At 45.9% G+C, this 19566-nt stretch overlaps 1 protein-coding gene across 2 annotated transcripts; it reads right to left on the bottom strand.

The window, feature by feature from the left end:
* Nucleotides 1-1856: 1856 nt before the first annotated feature.
* VCP (valosin containing protein) lies at nt 1857-18643 on the bottom strand. Of its 2 annotated transcripts, none has more exons than XM_053569738.1 (17): nt 18269-18643; nt 14073-14184; nt 13717-13889; nt 12488-12630; nt 11524-11654; nt 9880-10011; nt 8793-8895; nt 8046-8179; nt 7832-7967; nt 7392-7504; nt 6829-6993; nt 6621-6743; nt 6155-6367; nt 5402-5710; nt 4986-5135; nt 2675-2829; nt 1857-2519 (listed from the first exon to the last, which is right to left on the bottom strand). In XM_053569738.1, the coding sequence occupies exons 1-17, from the start codon at nt 18283-18285 to the stop codon at nt 2414-2416; spliced, it is 2415 nt and encodes an 804-aa protein (XP_053425713.1). In that variant the 5' UTR covers nt 18286-18643; the 3' UTR covers nt 1857-2413. The 2 variants fall into 2 exon arrangements, with proteins under 2 accessions (XP_053425713.1, XP_053425721.1); XM_053569746.1 differs by lacking the exon at nt 18269-18643 and adding an exon at nt 17824-17842.
* Nucleotides 18644-19566: the final 923 nt, after the last annotated feature.

Here is a 19566-nt window from a genome sequence, read left to right as displayed (position 1 = left end):
CCACCCTCGGCATATGGGGCCGGCGCCCTACTCACTGAGCCACAGGCGCCGCCCGCAACTATTACCTGTTATTGTCTTTATTTGGAAACTAAATATGCTTTAAAGAGATGTGTAGGGCCAGGCAAGATGGCTCACACCTGCCACAATGCCGGGCTATTAGAAACAGGGGTCTCGCTCTTACTCAGGAAAACCACAACCCACCATACAATGTCAACTTTTTAAGCATTGTGTGTGTATGTAAAAATGTTGAAACCTCCTCGTGAAGAGGTTTTTTTGTACTTTTCCATTTGGGAAAGGTAAAATTGAGGTTTTAGCTCTTTGGGAAGACTGCATAGGTGTAGTCCACCTTATCACAATTTCTGATCCACTTGGTTAAGACTTAGGTTATCACTGTATTTCAGATGACTGCAGTTATAAAAGTAGGTACACAGAATTACCAACTATAGTGATGCACACTCCCACATTTTACTTTTTGATCTATTTATGAATACAGTTTACTCGTAATTGTTACATCACGCAACTATTAGTATATCTGAGTGCTTATGCTTGCAAAAATATTATAAAATATTTTGTTTCTTAAATAAATACCCCTTTTAAGATGCAAATAAATCTGGCCAGGCACACCTGTAAATCCTAGCACTCTGGGAAGGCGACGCAGATGGATTGCTTGAGCTCAGGAATTTCAGACCAGCCTGAGCAAGAGAAAAACTAGCTGGGCATAGTGACAGATACCTCTAGTCCCAGCTGCTCTGGAGGCTGAGGCAAGAGGATTGCTCAAGCTCAAGAGTTTGAGGTTGCTGTGATCTATGATGAAGGCATGGAACTCTATCCAGGGCAACGGTAACAGAGTGAGTTTCAAAATACAAAACAAACCAAACAAAAAAAAAAGTAAATAAATCTTTTAAAGAATGTTTTTATTTTTTTCCAGAATTATATTTTTGGGATTTTAGCTTTTTGAGATTGTGATTTTCAGTATTTTAGACTTTAGGAATTTTGATCTTTGGGGATTATGGTGTTTGGGATTGTCTTTCAAGATTTTGCTCAAACTCAACCAATTTAAATTGGATTCAGTGGATGATTTTCTCTGCATCACTCTCTTTTTAACTAAGGCAACATGGTGCTCATCATCCAAGCACTGAGTGATTACTTTGGTACCTGTTGAATGAAGAGGATACTCTATACCTGTTTGGACAAAACTATACAATTATCCGAACAATTTGTGAGCAGGAGAGGATGCTAACTTCAGAAAATGTCCAATACTAGAATTTTATATTAGAACAAACCTATTTTTTAAACAATACAAACTATATAAAGGTGGACATAATGATCATCAACCGAGGGGATTTATGTTTGAGGTTTTTAAAGAACTCCAATGTAGGCCAAGTGCAGTGACTCACGCCTATAATCTCAGCCCTTTGGGAGGACAAAGCTTGAGGCCAGGATTTCCAAACCAACCCAAGCAACACAAGACCTTTAATGTCTTTCAAAAAAAAAAAATTAAATAAAAAACAATTTGTTAAGAGGATATAGAAAATATCCACCTGTAGATAATGTATCTGCAACCCTAAGATTTTCAGAGGGTACCCCAATATAATCCTTGGTTGGGATAAGGGACTCTGTAGGCTTAACCCACTGTCCACATTGAATACAGCTGGAAGGATGCCATATTTTCCACATTTGGAGCTCTGTCAGGCTGCTCCCCTTGCAGCAGGGGACATCACACCGATTACTGATGAGGAGAAAGAAGGTGTACTCTTACTTCCAGGATTTCAGAAGTGGAAGAGTGCCTTGGCCGTTTTGGGTAGCCCAAGGTCCTTCCCAGGAAAAGAAGCAGGCACAGGGGCCAGGACTCAGGCTCCATTTTGACCCAACATTTATTGTCCTTTTACAACATGTCATTTTTTTGGTTTAGAAACTGCTTGTGATTAGTTTTCCAATATTAACTCAAAAGCATGTAAAATAAAATCAACCTATTCTCTATATAAACACCCAGCAACTGTGGCCCCTCTCACCCACCTATCCAGGTTGGAAAGAAGGAAGAGGGGGCTTGGGCAGCATTGAGTGAAGTGCAGATGCTTTACTGTGGAGGTGACAGTAACGTCTTGGTTCACACCCCACACAGGTTCCCTGCAACTGCCCCAAACTACAACAGAAATGGCGTAGGCCCAAGGCCAAATTCCCTGTTGGTAATTCACTCTCCGCCTCCCAAACAAAAATCGCTTTTATTTTATCACTTTTGTTTTGTAATTTTTGCAACAGAAACTCCCTGTCCAGAGTCTGACTGTAGCTGAATTGTTCAGACTGAGGAACGGAGCAGGCCATGGGCATACCCCTGGTCCCTTCTGGGCAAATGCCCCCACCCCCAGGAACAAGGTCCAGCCAGGCCAGCTCACTGCACGCTGGCCATCATCACTTAGCCATAGAGGTCGTCATCATTGTCTTCTGTGTATACACTGCCGCCTGTGCCACCTCCACTGCCCTGACTAGGGCCAGCTCCACCCTGGTTCCCTGAAGGGAATCTGTGTGCACAAGAGCAGAGCCAAAACGGGGTCAGAACAGGACCCAGGTGAGATTTCCACAACTACCCCTCTAGCTTCCTTAAGACTCCCACCACCTTGTTTGTATAGGTCCCCAAGTTAATTTAATCACCACCTAGTGCTCTCAACCAAGTTACCTGAAGCTGCCAAAGCCCCGACTCTGCTGAAGGGTCTGGGCAAACATCTCATACTTTCGGATGTCATTGTCACTAACAGAACGACGAGCAAAGCGCATGGCTTCCTCAAAGTGATCTCGACGGATCTCAGGCACTGGATCATCCTCTTCTACTTCCTACATTATTGGTAAACACAAATCACAAGCGTCAAGTTAAAGCTTAATTCAGTTAAGGCTCAGCCTGATACTATCCCTGACCTCCCCATCTCCCATTATTGCAGTTTACTGCTCTTCCTGTCCTTCTAACCTAACCTAAATATGTTACCAGGTCATATTTTCTAAATTGAGTCACCAATCTACTTAAAAACTTATCAATGCATTCCAGAAAAGGGAAAACTGAAAAGATAGAAATCACATCAGTAGTTGCCAGTACCTAAGGGAGAAGAGAAGATGCTGAATTAAGTGGCTTGAGGGAACTTACAGGGATAAAAGAAATTTCTAAATCTCAAATGCAGTAGTAGTTACAGAACTCTATCAAAAGAACATGGAAATTGTACCTAAAAAGGGTGGGGGCTTTGTATTTATATTATTCCTCAAAAACCCTACAATTCTAAAAAGAAAATGGCAATGGCTCTTGGTGCTTACCACATTTGGATTACATCCTACTTAGTAGCCTCACTTACAATAATACATAGGGTGGACATAAAGTTCATGGGCAATTTAAAACAGTTTAACATAGTAAACTGCACATGAACTTTATCAAAACCTTGTATACACCCTTAACCCCACCCAGTTCTCCCCAATTTCTACATTCCTACTACTACAGCAAGTTATTCAGGCTGCTTACTCCCTTTATCAAAATTCAACCCTCTTGGCCAGGTGCTGTGGTTCATGCCTGTAATCCCAGCACCCTGGTACTCTGGAGGCAGGTAACTGGCTGAGCTCAGGAGTTCAAGACCAGCCTGAGCAAGTGTGAGACCCCATCTCTCTTTTTTTTTTTTAAAGAGACAGAATCTCACTTTATCGCCCTTGGTAGAGTGCCATGGCATCATAGCTCACAGTAACCTCCAACTCTAGGGCTTAGGCAATTCTCTTGCCTCAGCCTCCCAAGTAGCTGGGACTAAAGGTGCACACCACAACACCCGGCTATTTTTTGTTGCAGTTTGGCTGGGGCCGGGTTCAAATCTGCCACTCTCGGTATATGGGGCTGGCACCCTACTCACTGAGCCACAGGCGCTGCCCAAGACCCCATCTCTTACAAAAAAATAAAAAAATAGCTAGGCATTGTGGCAGGTGCCTCTAGTAGTCCCAGCTACTCAGGAGGCTGAGGTAAGAGAATCACTTGAGCCTAAGAGTTTGAGGTGGAGGTTGCTATAAGCTGTAACGTAACAGCACTCAACCCTAGGGCAACTGAGTGAGACAGTCTCAAAAAAAAAAAAAAAATTTCTTCTTTCTTCATAGCCCAGCTCAAAACTCCATCACTTCCACTGAGAGACTACCCCAATTGCTGAAAGGAGATTGCTTACCATAGATAGGAGGAAAAACAGTCTCTTCCAAAAGGTAAAGAAATTCATTCATTCATTCATTCATTTATCTATTCATTACCTAACTCGCAAACATGGTGTCACAATATAGTGGAAAGCTAACTTTATGGAACTTATACATACCCACACACAATGTTTCCATTTTGGGAGGTCCCAGTGGGGCCTTTCCTTGCTATTAGGAATAGGTCTATGGATCCTAGGTTTGAAGCCCTCCTTTGTTTGCTGCAGTCATACTCTAACTTCCCCAGAGAACCTCGATGAAGTGTACTGCTTGCCCATCTCTTCTCAGCTTTATTCCAGACTGACTAGATTACCTCAATATTCTTTCTCTGCTGCTCTGCTAACTATCTTCTTAGTCACATATCTTTCCAGCATCTTCTACTCTTCTTATTTATACTAACCATTCTACTAATTAAGTATCTTCCTTCTACTCTTTTTAAAACAGAGTCTCACTTTGTCGCCCTTGCTAGAGTGCCATGCCATCATAGCTCACAGCAACCTCAAATTCCTGGGCTTAAGTGATTCACTTGCCACAGCCTCCCCAGTAGCTGGGACTACATGCGCCCACCACAATACCCAGCTATTTTTAGAGATGGGGTCTCACTCTGGCCCAAGCTGGTCTCGAACCTGTGCGCTCAGGCAATCCACCTGCCTCGGTCTCCCAAGTACTGTGATTACAGGCATGAGCCACCACACCCAGCTTCCTTCTATTTTTAACTCTACCACATGATGGAGACTCTTCCTTGGCTCCCCAGGATTAGCATATCTGGGGAAAAGATACAGACTCACCATGGCGTTTGTCTGCCTCTCTCGTTCTCGTCGAATCTCACTCTCTATGGATTCACGGATGGCCAGCTTACAAGCACGTTGGCAAATCTCTGTCAGGTCAGCTCCAGAGAAACCATTAGTCATCTTAGCCAAGAACTCCAAATCCACATCCTAAGAAGCAACAGAGCTATCTTAGCATTTAGACTCTACTCCTGATACACATTCCATTCCCCTAACACTCTACCTTGCCCCATCTTCTGCTGTCCCACTTTATTCTTGACTGATTCTAGATTATCCTAATATCCTTGAATCTTCCACCTTTCCTTTAGTCCTAACCCCAGAAATCACCAATGGAACATTACCCAGGAACCAAAGAACACTCCACACCAGCTTGAGGACTCACAGAAGTTCCCATGGCTCATGATCTTGACACCTACCTTGGCAACTGGGGACTTGCGCAGGTTGGCCTTTAGGATGGCAACACGGGACTTTTCATCAGGAAGTGGGATGTATATGAGCTGATCAAGGCGACCAGGTCTTAGGATGGCAGGATCAATTATGTCAGGCCGGTTGGTAGCGCCAATGATGAACACATTCTTTTTTGTGGACATGCCATCCATTTCTGTCAGGATCTGGTTAATGACTCGGTCAGCAGCCCCACCACCATCTCCAATGTTACCTCCACGAGCCTTGGCAATCGAATCCAGCTCATCAAAGAATAGCACACAGGGGGCAGCTTGGCGGGCCTGTGGGAGATAGATTGACTCAAGCATTAAGAATACCAAGTTTCCGGCTCGGCGCCTGTGGCTCAAGCGGCTAAGGCGCCAGCCACATACACCTGAGCTGGCGGGTTCGAATCCAGCCGGGGCCCGCCAAACAAAAACAATGGCTGCAACCAAAAAATAGCCAGGCGTTGTGGCGGACACCTGTAGTCCCAGCTACTTGGGAGGTGGAGGCAGGAGAATCGCTTAAGCCCAGGAGGTGGAGGTTACTATGAGCTGTGATGCCACAGCACTCTACCCAGGGCAACAGCTTGAGGCTGTCTCAAAAAAAAAAAAAAAAGAATACCAAGTTTCCTTTCCTCAAAAGGAAAGAGAAAGTTACCCTCACATAACAATAAGATTGCTTCAACTGTCCTAAAGAAATGAACTCCCCTAGGCAAGTGGATAACCCAGCCTCTTGTAGCTCACCTTGTCGAAGATTTCTCTGACATTGGCTTCAGACTCCCCAAACCACATAGTGAGCAGCTCAGGACCCTTGATGGAGATAAAGTTGGCCTGGCATTCATTAGCAATGGCTTTGGCCAACAAGGTTTTCCCACAGCCAGGAGGTCCATAGAACAGAACTCCCTTGGAAGGTGTCATGCCAAACTTGAGGAATTTATCTGGGTGCTCCACAGGATACTAGGAGGAAATGCAAAGATGGTTCAAGGCTATCTCCTTATTATTGAAGCCCATATTATTAAGGACAAAGAAGCATCCCTTCCACATCATGATGTACACAGTAGTGTGAGATCCGGGTTCTTTAGGAGCAGGCTCCTTAGTGCCTCAGAGTTGAGAAAATTAGGTTCCTAAGTCATGCTCTCACCAACTCGTGCAGGAAATATGTTGTCACTGAGACTACCCAGGTCAATGACAAGTAACCAAGTTACTTTACCTGGACCAGCTCCTGAAGCTCACGTTTGACATCCTCCAGGCCCCCAATGTCTTCCCAGGTCACCTGTGGCACCTCTACTACTGTTTCCCGAAGTGCTGATGGGTTACTCTGGCTCAAGGCCCACTGAAAGAGGAGGAAAAAGCACAGTTAAGGCTTAATGGAGGAGAGATCAAAGTGTGTGCAACTGAAGGGGGGGTGTGGTCTTTACCCGGAAGTCATCCATAGTAACTGCCAGAGAGTTCATGACCTCAGCATCAATGGTCTCATCCTCTAAGTCAATGAGATCCATCTTCTTGCGGATGGCCTGCAGAGCAGCCTCTGAGCAGAGGGCTGCTAAATCAGCACCCACATGCCCATGAGTTTCATTGGCTACCTGCAGAGAGAAGATTTAATTACTACGCTTCCTCTAAGACTTTATGAGGCACAAAAACAACAGAATCCAAGCTCCTTCCCCAGACGCCTATCTCTGAGTCTTCCCATTTCCTCAAACACATACTAGCAGTCCTTTCACTGGCTGGGTTTAAGCACTCAACCTTGAATCTGGGACCTGGAAGTAAAGCTGCCCCAATGATTCTGCTTTACTCTAATATATCAACTGAGAAACCCGCCAACTCCACATTCCTGGATTCAATCTCAGATCATTTCCTTTCCCCTGTTCAAGAATCAAAGCCAATCTCCTCACATGTTAAGCTTACATCCCTAGCTGGTTCCCTGCAACTACCTGGAAATAGAGGTACCCTAACTCCTGGTCAGCCCTCACTGCCACTTTACCTGTTCCAGGTCCACATCATCTGCCAGCTTCATGTTCTTGGTATGAATCTGAAGGATTTCCAAGCGTCCTGTTGCATCAGGGATTCCAATATCTACCTCCCTATCAAAGCGACCTATAGGATAGTAGGTGAACATAAACAGGGCTCATTTATGGCCCAGAGGAAAGGGAAAAGCCTAAAGTAACCAAACATCTCAGTTAGCTCAGAGGTTTCCTACTTTACACTAAAGTCCCATGTCCTGGGAAACTCCACAGTCTCAAGAAAACCAGGATGGGTGGTCACTCTGGACAGGACATAGAATAAAAGGAAAAGGATAGTCCTGTCACTGCAGCTTCAAGAAATCCTCAGGATTAGGTGACTTAGATGAAGGACAGAGGAGGGATAAAACTGTAATCTCTCCTATGAGCAAGGACAAGATTGTGAGAAACATGGGGTCCTCACCAAATCGTCGTAGGGCGGGGTCAATGCTATTGGGTCTGTTGGTTGCTGCCATGACAATCACATGTGCTCTCTGCTTCAGGCCATCCATAAGAGTCAACAACTGCGATACAATACGCCGCTCCACCTCGCCATGAGTCTGTTAGAACAGGATGTCTGGTCAGAAGTGAAGCCAGGACCTTCCAACCCCCCACCGTCCCTTCAGGTAAGCACCTACTTTCTCTCTTTTAGGAGCAATGGCATCCAGCTCATCAATGAAGATGATAGCAGGTGCATTCTTCTCCGCCTCCTCAAAGGCTTTACGAAGGTTGCTCTCAGACTCACCAGCCAACTTGCTCATTATCTCAGGACCTGAAAAGATATTAAAATGGATTTAACAAACTATACCCTTTCCCAATCCCAAAAGAAATCAGTTGTCTGTTTGCCATCCCAAAAACAGGTTCTGTTAACCTCCGTCTACCTTCTCGGAGCCTCTACCAGCCATTAACCCAAAATAACCACCAGGCCAGGCCGGAAAGAAGTCAAGAGACTCAGTACACTTTTCTCACTGTGGAGCTCAAAGTGCGAAGATGATAAGAGATGCTCTAGGATCTGTGGCGAGAGCAGGACAAAGAAGTAGCACACCAGTTGGACCTCTACCCCAGTTAAACAACATTCTCAAAGAAGCAGTGATTTTAGGCCATCTTCCTTAAACTCTCTCGAATCAATCAGCATGTACCTTTTTGACTACTCATTCTAGCTTGCTCCCCTTAAATACCTTCACCTGTCCACAGCCTTTCCCAAGGAAGACAGGACAGGAAGCACTATAACTAATTATAACTATCTAAGTCACCAGAAGACAAGACAGATATTAGAGTGTGCACACGGGCATTGGTGCAAATGGATGTGTCTATGAGGTCTCTAGCTCATGAGCCCAGCTAAGAAAGAGGTCTAACTAGACAACAAGATAAATCAAGTCTCTTACCATTGATCAAGAAGAAAAAGGCTCCAGTCTCATTTGCCACAGCTCGAGCAATCAGAGTCTTCCCTGTCCCAGGAGGTCCATAAAGCAAGATTCCCCGAGGAGGCTGAGGCCAACGCAGAGTGTGATTAGGTTCAAACTCCCATCTTCTCCCAATCCCTCTCACCCTAGTGACCTGACTAAGGCTCTAGAGAGGATGAGAATCAGGGCTCAACACTAACACCATTAAGAGTGAGCCCTCAACCATGCTAGGAGGTAGTTTACTTCGAGCCATACTCACTACTATTACTAACAGGGAAAACACTGCTACAAAGCTGGCAAGATGTATGATTACAACTTGCATAGGAGATTAAGGGCAGAGAAACTACCCTAAGAAACTATTCTGCTTTTGAAGATCCCAAGATTAGGGCTCAATTTTAGATAAACTCAAAGAGTCAAAGACGAGTTAAACCATTTAAGAAATCAAGGTCTCCTCTCTTCATTGCCAGCGGCTCACTCACTGCATTAACCCCAGTCTTCCAGTATTTACTTCATGTTGGAATGCTTTTTCTTACAATCACAAGTTTTCTCCTTTGAAGCTACCTTTTTTATGGGCTCCTCCACAGGCAAGACAATGAAACTTCCACACAGAAGACTAAATTATTTGTATGACACAAACTAAGGAAAGGAATAATTTCATCTTCAGTGTGTACCATGTTATAAAAAAGGTCAGAACAGCAACTGTGAAATGTTTTAGACTCAGGATCCTCTATACTCTGCAAATTTCCTTAACTTCTACTTCTATTTGATGGCACTGCTCTAGATAGGTTGACAAACCATGTGATACTTGTTTATACAGACAAAAAATGATTTTTGCATTTTTAAAGGAATATAAAAATAAATTCAACAGAAAATGTAATTAGCCTACTTTGTTCTAGACCACTAGTAGCTTTAACGAATTTAGAGCCTTCTATAAACACAAAGAATATACTACCCCTTTAATCCAAGGCAATAGTGAATGAAGGCCATGTATGAAAATAATCTCAGGATTAGACCCCAAGTAGTCATTAACCACCACCCTAGAAGAGATCTCAGTGCCTAGGATGCTCACCTTCACACCTATTGCTTTAAAGAGGGCAGGATGTCTCAGGGGCAGCTCCACCATCTCCTTTATCTGAGCAAGCTGCTTCCTACAGCCACCAATGTCATCATATCCTACTTCATTCAAAGATTCTTCCTCATCCTGAATATGGAAGAGACAAAGAAGGGAGAAGTCAAAAATACTATATCAGCAAAAGTTGAATTCCTCAAAATCATTCCATTTAGTGTGCAAAAATCTGCTTTATGAGTATAAGATTCTCCTCTGAAGGGACCCTGCCTCAAAAAACAACTACAAAAATCCCAAGGCAGGTCAGGTGCAGGGGTTCATGTATGTCATCCTACGACTCTAGGAGGCCAAGGTAGGATGGCTTGAGGCCAGGAGTTTAAGATTAGCCTGAGCAAGAGTGAGACCCCAACTCTAACAAAAATAGAAAAAATTAGCCAGGTGTGGTGACATACACCAGTAGTCCCAACTACTTGGGAGGCTGAGGCAGGAGGATCCCATGAGCCCAGGTGTTTGAGGTTGCAGTGAGCTTTGATGACGCCACTGCACTTCAACCAGGATGACAGAGCAAGACCCCCAGTTCAAAAAAGAAAACAAAAATTAGGAAAAATCGCAAGGCAAAGATTTCTAACACTGTCTTTTCTTCTCACACTGTCCTTAGTCTTACCAAAAAAGGTTCCCTAAAACTTGAAGTGGAAACCCAGGGAATGGGCAGAAGAAGGCACAGATAACATCATCAGCTTTACTTCAAAAATGATTCCCGCCACTTTTATCTTTTGGATTTAACCTATTTTTTATTTTTTTGCAGTTTTTGGCTAGGGCTGGGTTTGAACCTGCCACCTCCGGCACATGGTGCCAGCGCCCCACTCCTCTGAGCCACAGGTGCCACCCCACTTATTATTTTTTTTTTTGAGACCCAGTCTCACTATGTTTCCCTCAGTAGAGTGCCATGGCGTCACCACTCACAGCAACCTCAAACTCTTGGGCTCAAGTGATTCTCTTTTTTTTTTTTTATGTTTTGTTTTTTTTTTTTTTTGTAGAGACCGAGTCTCACTTTATGGCCCTCGGTAGAGTGCCGTGGCCTCACACAGCTCACAGCAACCTCCAACTCCTAGGCTTAAGCGATTCTCTTGCCTCAGCCTCCCAAGTAGCTGGGACTACAGGTGCCCGCCACAACGCCCGGCTATTTTTTGTTGCAGTTTGGCCGGGGCCGGGTTTGAACCCGCCACCCTCGGTATATGGGGCCAGCACCCTACCAACTGAGCCACAGGCGCCGCCCTCAAGTGATTCTCTTGCCTCGCTCTCCCACATAACTAGGACTACAGGCGCATACCACAATGTCCAGCTATCTTTGTTGTTGTTGTTGTTGTAGTTGTCATTGTTGTTCAGCAAGCCTGGTCCAGGTTCAAACCTGCCAGCCCCAGTGTATGTGGCTGGTGCCCTAACCACTGAACCACAGGCGTCAAGCAGGATTTAACCTCATTTTTAAAAGTCCTTAGGTAATTCCAAGAAGCACCTAGACCTACAAATGAATAGCTAGAAGGTTTCTCCCCTTAGGAAAGAAGCTTAGTTCCAAAGAGCACCCAGTGATGATAACTACCACGCTGAGTAATCATGAAATTAGGTACTGGGCTCAGGGAGAAAACTTACCTCTCGTTTGATAGGCTCCCCCTCACAGTGGATTACTGTGTCTGGAGCAACAATGCAATAAGGGCTGGGATCTGTCTCTACCACTTTGAACTCCACAGCACGCATCCCACCCCGAACAAGGAAAATGTCTCCTGTGAAAAGGAAGCAATACAAATGCAGTTAGAGGTAAAAGCTACAAGACCGAGTAAGAACTCCTCATTAGACCCTAGGTTCCAAAATAAAAGGCTCAGCCAAGCACAGTGGTTCATGCCTATAATCGTAGCACTTCAGGGGTCTGAGGCAGAAGGATCACTTGAGGCCAGGAGTTCAAGACCAGCCTAGATATTAGCCAGACCCTGTCTCTACCCCAAAAAAAAAAAAAAATCAGCCAGACATAGTAGCACATGTCTGTAGTCCCAGCTATTTGGAAGGCTAAGGTAGGAGGATCCGCTAGAGCCCAGGAGTTTGAGGCTGCAGTGAGCTATGATGATGCCACTGCCCCCTAGCCTGGGGAACAGAGGGAGACCCTATCTAAATAAATAAAATCACAAGTTCACCAGACATTGCCCTATCTTCATTCTTCCCACCATTGTAAGCCCTAAACAAGAGGAGATAGCTAAACTACAAAGAGTCCCTCTGCCACTGAAGAAGATAGTGAACACAAGCTGACATATCAGAAGCCCATAAAGTTTTAATTTCTGGGAATACAGGTAGCCCAAGTTTTCACTACAACTACCAATGAGCTATGTATGTACTTTAGATTGTGACACAGCCAAAACAGACTATCTTCTCCTTCAGAGATCCATGAGAAGATAGCTTACTCTCCTGGAGCAGAGGAAGAGAGAGGAGGGAAAGGGAGGGAAGATTCATGAGCATGTGCATAGGATGGATGTGTGCGCACACATATATGAAAATGAGATGATTCTCCAAGATTTACTCCCTAAAACAACCATCCCTAAGCTCAGTCCCTAGAATTATCTCTCACCTTTCCGGATGGGTCGATAAGCTTCCAGGAAGTACGGCTTAAGGTACACCTCAAACAGATTGCCAGTTATGCCTTCCACTGTGTCATCAATGGGCAGCACGTGGATACGTTTACCATACTTCACATCAGGGCATGGCTGGATGCTGAGAATGACAAGCAGACTCCATATTACCAACCACACTGTAGATGCAAGCACTGGATGTCCATAAGGGACTAGCACAGATAGCTGATGGCAAATGAAAAAGGAAAGGTGGGCACAGCTTTAGGTAAAGAGAAGGAGAGTAGGGTGGGAGTGAGGGCAAAGGAACAGCCAAGCACAACTAAGACAGGTCAAACTCAGGGTCAGTTAGAAGGAGCCACTAAAAGGTTGGTAGGGCAGCCCATTCCTATCAATGAGTCAAAATCAAGAGCCACAAATTTAGAAACTCCACAAAGAGTCTTCAGTGAGAAATATCCAAGGATGACCCCCTTCTAGCTAATATTGGTGGTGACTAAATATTACAAAGGAAGAGCTTAATCTAGCCAAGCATCAGTATCAGAGCAATACAAGTGAAAAAAATAAAATAATCTCACCTGGCTGGTCAGAACACCTAGACAAAGTGACTAAGCACACCCAGAAAGAAAGCTACATGAAACTTAAGACTCCATGAAAAAGAATCAGAAGCCTGAGATGATCCCAGCCAGGTGATAGGTAACAGTGGCTAGGGGTGATTGCAAGATGGGGAAATCTATTCCCCAAAGTTATGCAGGAACAAAATTACTCACACTGGAGCTACCCTAGGTCTAGTTCCAACTATTCCTCCTTCCTAGGTTAACTTAGGTCCTTAGAAGACTTGCTAGGACCCACCTTCCATATCCATACCACCACTTAATTCCAGACCCAACAGAAGCCATTAAGTGAACAGTCGTTAAGAACGGTAAAGAGGTTATTGGCAGAGGTTATTGACCCTCAAATGTCATCTTAAACCATGCCATAGGTACGATAAGGTACACTTCTGCAAGGAAAAAGTAAAGGAATCAAGAAAAAGTCACAGAAATGCCTAAATCCCATGTAAGGATGAATGTTCAAGTCCCAGGAAGGCAGAACTGAAACCCAAAGACAACCTGAGACATAAATCTTCCCGTGACCACAAGGCTTTCTATATACAGCTACCAAGGTCTTTGCTCTGCCTATAATGCAGACTATTTCTGGCTTCCCATCCCTGAGGGGCCAAGAACCCCACACACACCTGATGACATCCCCTAGGCGTACACGAAGGTTATTCCGAACAACTCTATTCATTCGAATCTTCTCATCAGAACATGTGTCATCAGAAAGCACAATGCACACAGCTTCTCGCCTCTTCTTTCCCTTCAGCAACACTGTGTCACCCCGGAACAACTGCAACTCATCCATCTTGGGCTGAGGAAAGAAGGTTAAGGCCTTTTGGTGACTGGGCAAAAGGAGTAAGCAGCAGCCCTGGAAGATGGGATTCCTAGTAAACCCCATTCTATTTGTGGTCACTGCAAGAAAAATAAAAGAAACCTGGGAAAATCCCTCAAATTAAGTACAATAAAGAAAAACTGGTCTGTGAATCTAACTTACCTGGGACAAGGACACAACACTGTTGTCCTCATTAATGGCTTCATCGACAATTAATCGATTGGGTCGGTTCTTCTGTTTGAGAATGGCTGTTGATAAGTCATCACCTTTTGAACTAAAAAGAGGAAATGAAATTAGTCCCAATAGATACTCCAGCCCCAGGGGCCCCACCTTTTTCTAAAACTCACACTTAGGAAAGAAATAGTGAAAGGTGAAGCTGCCCAACATCAGAACTCAGATGAAGGAAATTTAACCAAGATCACAAGAAACAGTATCTAGCATATATGACAATACTCATTCCAGTAGCTCTTAGCATTTTGTACACTGATGTCCCACCTGTAAGTCCCCAAGTGAATGATCCTACCCCAGGGTCAGAAAACTATGGTCTAAGAAGACATGATAGAAGTGAAGGCTGTGGTGGCGCCTGTGGCTCAAGTGAGTATGGCGCCGGCCCCACATACCGAGGGTGGTGGGTTCAAACCCTGCCCCGGCCAAACTGCAACAAAAAATAGCCAGGCATTGTGGTGTGCGCCTGTAGCCCCAGCTATTCGGGAGGCTGAGGCAAGAGAATCGCCTAAGCCCAGGAGTTGGAGGTTGCTGTGAGCTGTGATGCTATAGCACTCTACTGAGGGCAATAAAGTGAGACTCTGTCTTGAAAAAAAGGAAGAAAAGAAGCAGAGCGTTGTGGCGGGCACCCGTAGTCCCAGCTACTCGGGAGGCTGAGGCAAGAGAATTGCTTAAGCCCAGGAGTTGGAGGTTGCTATGAGCTGTGTGAGGCCACGGCACTCTACCAAGGGCCATAAAGTGAGACTCTGTCTCTACAAAAAAAAAAAAGAAATCGATATAAAGGCTCAGCACCTGTGGCTTAAGCAGCTAAGGCGCTAGCCACATACACCTGAGCTGGCGGGTTCGAATCCAGCCTGGCCCGCCAAACAACAATGATGGCTACAACCAAAAAATAGCCGGGTGTTGTGGTGGGCGCCTGTAGTCCCAGCTACTTGGGAGGAAGAGGCAGGAGAATTGCTTGAGCCCAGGAGTTAGACGTTGCTGTGAGCTGTGATGCCACAGTGCTCTACACAGGGTGACAGCTTGATGCTCTGTCTCAAAAAAAAGAAATTGGTATAAAAACCAAGAATTGCTGAGACTTAAGGCCAACCAAATCCCTCTCACCCAAATCAAGGCTGCCTGGGTCTAGACTCAGTTTCTTTTTTTGGCCAGGGCTGGGTTTGAACCCGCCACCTCTGGCATATGGGGCCGGCGCCCTACCCCATTGAGCCATAGGTGCTGCCCCTCAGTTTCTTTTTCTTTTGAGAGATAGGATCTCACTCTGTGACCCAAGTTAGAGTCTGTGGCATGATCACAGCTTACTGTAACCTTGAACTCCGGGGCGCAGGCAATCCCCCCACCTCGGCCACCTGAGTAACTAGGACTACAGGCACGTGGCACCAGCACCCAGCTAATTTTTAATTTTTTGTAAAGACAGCATCCCACTACATTGCCCAGGCTGGTCTCAAATTCCTGCCCTTAAGCAATCCTCTGGCCTTGGCCTCTTTAAGAGTGCTGGGATTACAGGCATGAGTTATTGTACTCAGCCTAAACTCAGTTTCTATTGTTCCCCTAGGCTCACTCACTAGGACAGTAATATCAATTTCTTATCTAGTTGTCTCAGTCCTTACTACACTCAGTGAGCCCTCCCTTAGAAGCACTCCCTCCTCTTAGTAAAGCTCTGGAAAACATGAGCATTAAATAAAATAGGAAGTGCAAGCACGGGAAGAAGCAAAGAAAATAAATCTTTAGAAAATTATTCCTTTTATTTTTTTATTGAGACAGAGTCTCACTTTGTGGCCCCTGGTAGAGTGCTGTAGCGCAACCTCCAACTCTTGGGCTTAAGTGATTCTCTTGCCTCAGTCTCCCAAGTAGCCGGGACTATAGGCGTCTTCCACAATACCCAGCTTTTTTTTTTTTTTTTTATAAAGACGGGGTTTCACTCTAGCTCTAACCTCTGAGCTCAGGGCAATCCACCTGCCTGGGCCTCCCAGAGTGCTGGGATTACAGGCGTGAGCTACCACGCCTGGCCTAGAAAATTATTCCTTCATTTAACAAATTCATATGTCTTTTATGTGCCAGGCACTATTCTAGGAACTGGCAATATAGAAGTCCACAAAACGAGACAAAATATGGAAATAAGGAAATATCTTCACAATTTGCAAGAAAAACAAGGATGTTTGTGGTCTACAATACCAGCTAGGGAGCCATAGGACTTTTACATCGCTTGGTCGTGACATACCCAACAGAAATACAAACCCTAAAAGATCCTCACACATAGGCTGCATCTTCAACCACTGCCTCTGCACTAGTTTGCTATGATAGTTCCCTCAGCTTGAACTTGCCTTGCCCATCCCAAAAGTGCCACTCTGGACACAATGCTACAGAATATGCAGACTATTCCAGTGCTTTTCAACACCCTGGAGGTCAAACAGCTAAGGGCAATGTAAATACCCTACCTCCTCCTACCTAAATACCCCTTTTCAGGGGCTGTCCATATTCCTGCTTGATCTAAAGAACAGGGCCTAGAGAAAAAATAAAATGCCACTAATCATCAGTATGCATTTTAAGCTCAAAGCTGCATTCTAGGAAAATCTCTGATATGCCTACCACCCCTAATTTTGGCTTTGGAGTTAGCAGTATGCCCTTTCCTTGAGATAAAGACCTCCAATTCTCCATCTATCTACAAGGCTCAGAAAAAACAATTTATTGATTGTGGACAGTATCAGTTCTGGATACTCTTAAGGGACATCCCCAAAGTCTTCTGCATTGAGTTAGGCCCTTTCCAAAACCCCAGTAGGCCACAGAGAACTTTGAGGGGATTCAGGGAAGAGTCAAAGATAACCTAGAAGTTAAAAACCACCTATGATTCCAGGTTCCAAGAACTTTAGGTTATTTTTAGTTTTGAAAATAAAAGATTGGACATAACTTGAGAATATTCTAAGTATTGGTAAGTGGTGTTTTTAAATAAACCACCGAGTGATACTTCATCTCAATTCAGAAACTTGTTAAAAAAAGGAACACCTCAAAAAAGAAAAAAAAAAAAAAAACACCTCAAAAACTAATCTCTTCAAAGCAGGAAGTAATTTGCTTAGCAGTTTCCATAGGCTGTTTTGCTCAGCATCTAAAACTAATGGGTTGATATAGTCAGATTTTATTTAATAGATGTTGTGTTCTGCTTGATTCTAAACTAATGGGTTGAGATAGATTTTATTAAATGTTTTCCTGAGGGATGGAGGTGGGGCCAGAAAGCCAAAAGAGAATGTCTCAACACAGCTGTTTGGGGAAAGGGGCGTGTATATTGTAGGGCAACTCTAACCTGAAAACCAGGAAACATGAAACCTAGGAAGGCCCATAAAATACGAACTGAGATTCAAACTTTGGCAAGAACCTAAAATATTACAGAAGAATAATTTTCTCCCCACTCCCAGGTCGTCCCTTTAAGAAAACCGGCTAAAACTTCCTTGTATGAACAGGCCTAAAGCAAGAAGGCCAGAAGTTAAAGGAAGGCCCACCTTCTCCCTAAAAGCTCCTCACTACTCAGATCGCACAAAATGCAACCCAGGACCAGGCCGACCCGGCCCCAAAAAGGCTAATGTGAGTTTTTCTAAGCTTGCCAGGCCTTCCCCCTCCCGGCCTCCGCCTGGGTCTCGGTCTCAGGGCGCCTGAGGCCTTCACGTGGCCCAAAGTCCACGCCCACTGGGCCTACTTGGGGCCTCGGGCTCGAGGGGTCCGTTTTCTCCAGGGACCAAAGGCTTTCAGCGGGTGACAGGCTTGATCGCAGATGAGGACCCTAAGGTCTGGAGGTTCCGCACCGGTAGTGTAGGCCCGAAGACCTCGCTAGGCCCGGACCGCCATTCCGAGGGAGCCAATCAGGCCGGCCGGGGCCTGCATGACACAGCACGATCTGGCCCAGGCTCCGACCCGAGCCCAAAACAAGCCCCACCTAGGGGGCGCGCGGGGGTGCGGCAGGGGCCAGCCGGGCACACCCGGCTGCCTACGGCCCCACATTCGCCCCCTTCTTCTCCTTCTCTTCCTCCCTCCTTCCCGGCCTCCACCTCTCAGACGAGCCCACCGCCAGGCCCAGCAGGGCCTACCCCGCGCGGCGAGTCCCGCGGTGCGCGCCCCCGTAAGCGGGCGGCGCGCGCACTCACTCAGCTCCAGAAGCCATGGCACGCGCCTCTCCCGGCCAGCGGCTGTGACGGCCCTCGGGTAACGGCTACGAGGGGTAGCAAGCGACCGACTGGGCCCGGCCGCGGCTCTCCCGGGCGGTAGGCTAGCAGCAGCGACAAACCCGCAGGCGGCTTCCCTCTCGCTTTCTCCCAGCAGCACTGGGGCGGCGGGCGTGCTGGCGACGCTGGTTTCTGATCCGCGAGGTGGCAGCAACAACGACGACTCAAACGACGGCAGCAGACGCTGAGACTGAGCTGAGAAGAGCCGAATCATCGGAAGGAAAGCCGCTCTCACCTCAGCCAATCAACGCCTGCCTGGGGACTCCCGCCCGCCTCTCCGCACCTCTCCCCAGCAACCCGCATGCCACAGCCAATCAGGAAATTCGCTTGCGGCCAGGCTCCCGCCTCAGGGATGCAACACGCCTAGTAACGCCACGTCAATTGGCCGCAACGCTACGCTTCCTCGACGGATTGGAACTCTCGACCAATCAACAAAAAGAATAGGGCGAGATCGACTGGTGAAAGGAGAGCATTTAATTCTTAGGAGGCGGATTCTCCCACTTGGCTCCAGTTCATTGGCTCTCCTGAGTTCATCCTCCTGGAAGAACCTGGCACAATGGATTGAACCCTTGTTTCTAGTCTAGTCCTGTTGTAATGATAATTTATACACCAACTTTTCCAGGAAACCTGGGGACTCCCTCATCACTCTAACCATGCTACTTGCTCCTTCAGAATGCTTGGCTCCCAGGACCCTTACCCTGACCCCTTTGACTAGCACCCCAGCTCTTAATCCACTCTACCCTCTTGTCATCACACCCCTGGTAACCCTAATTCCATGGGCTATGCAGTTTCTCTGGGCTTGTGAGTGCATGCGCCCCTGACTGTAGAGAATTACTATTAAAGACTGGACAAAGGAGGGCAATCAAGTCCAGGCAAGTCACAGGGCAACCACAGAACACAGCTCAGCCGTAATAAAGCCCAAATCAGCAGGAAAATTGCATGCTGGAACTCCAAGTCCTAGGGCTAAAAATGATAACTGGCCCTGATTATAGTCAACAGGCAACTCTTGGTGACATGCTGACTCAATTCACCTTTCACCCCCATCCATACAGGTAAATTTGACTGAGATCAGTCCAGTTTCCAGCATTTTGGATTAGGGAGGGAGGAGTCACTCTGCCTATCCCTCTTCTCTTTCATGAGCAGCCTGTATAGACCATCCTCCAGACATAACTTCATTCACTCTCACCCAGCATGGGATCCTGGACTTTTGAGCTCTACTT

Source organism: Nycticebus coucang, chromosome 2 (assembly GCF_027406575.1).
Source record: "Nycticebus coucang isolate mNycCou1 chromosome 2, mNycCou1.pri, whole genome shotgun sequence".
NCBI classification, from domain to species: Eukaryota; Metazoa; Chordata; class Mammalia; order Primates; family Lorisidae; genus Nycticebus; species Nycticebus coucang.
This window is presented reverse-complemented; position numbering and strand designations above follow the sequence as displayed.

Coding starts and splice junctions, on each gene's coding strand:
- VCP (XM_053569738.1), bottom strand. Junction 11,655..12,487: donor TTATCGACCCATCCGGAAAG/GTGAGAGATAAT, acceptor TCCTTTTCACAG/GAGACATTTTCCTTGTTCGG. Junction 2,520..2,674: donor CGGGGCTTTGGCAGCTTCAG/GTAACTTGGTTG, acceptor TTGTGCACACAG/ATTCCCTTCAGGGAACCAGG.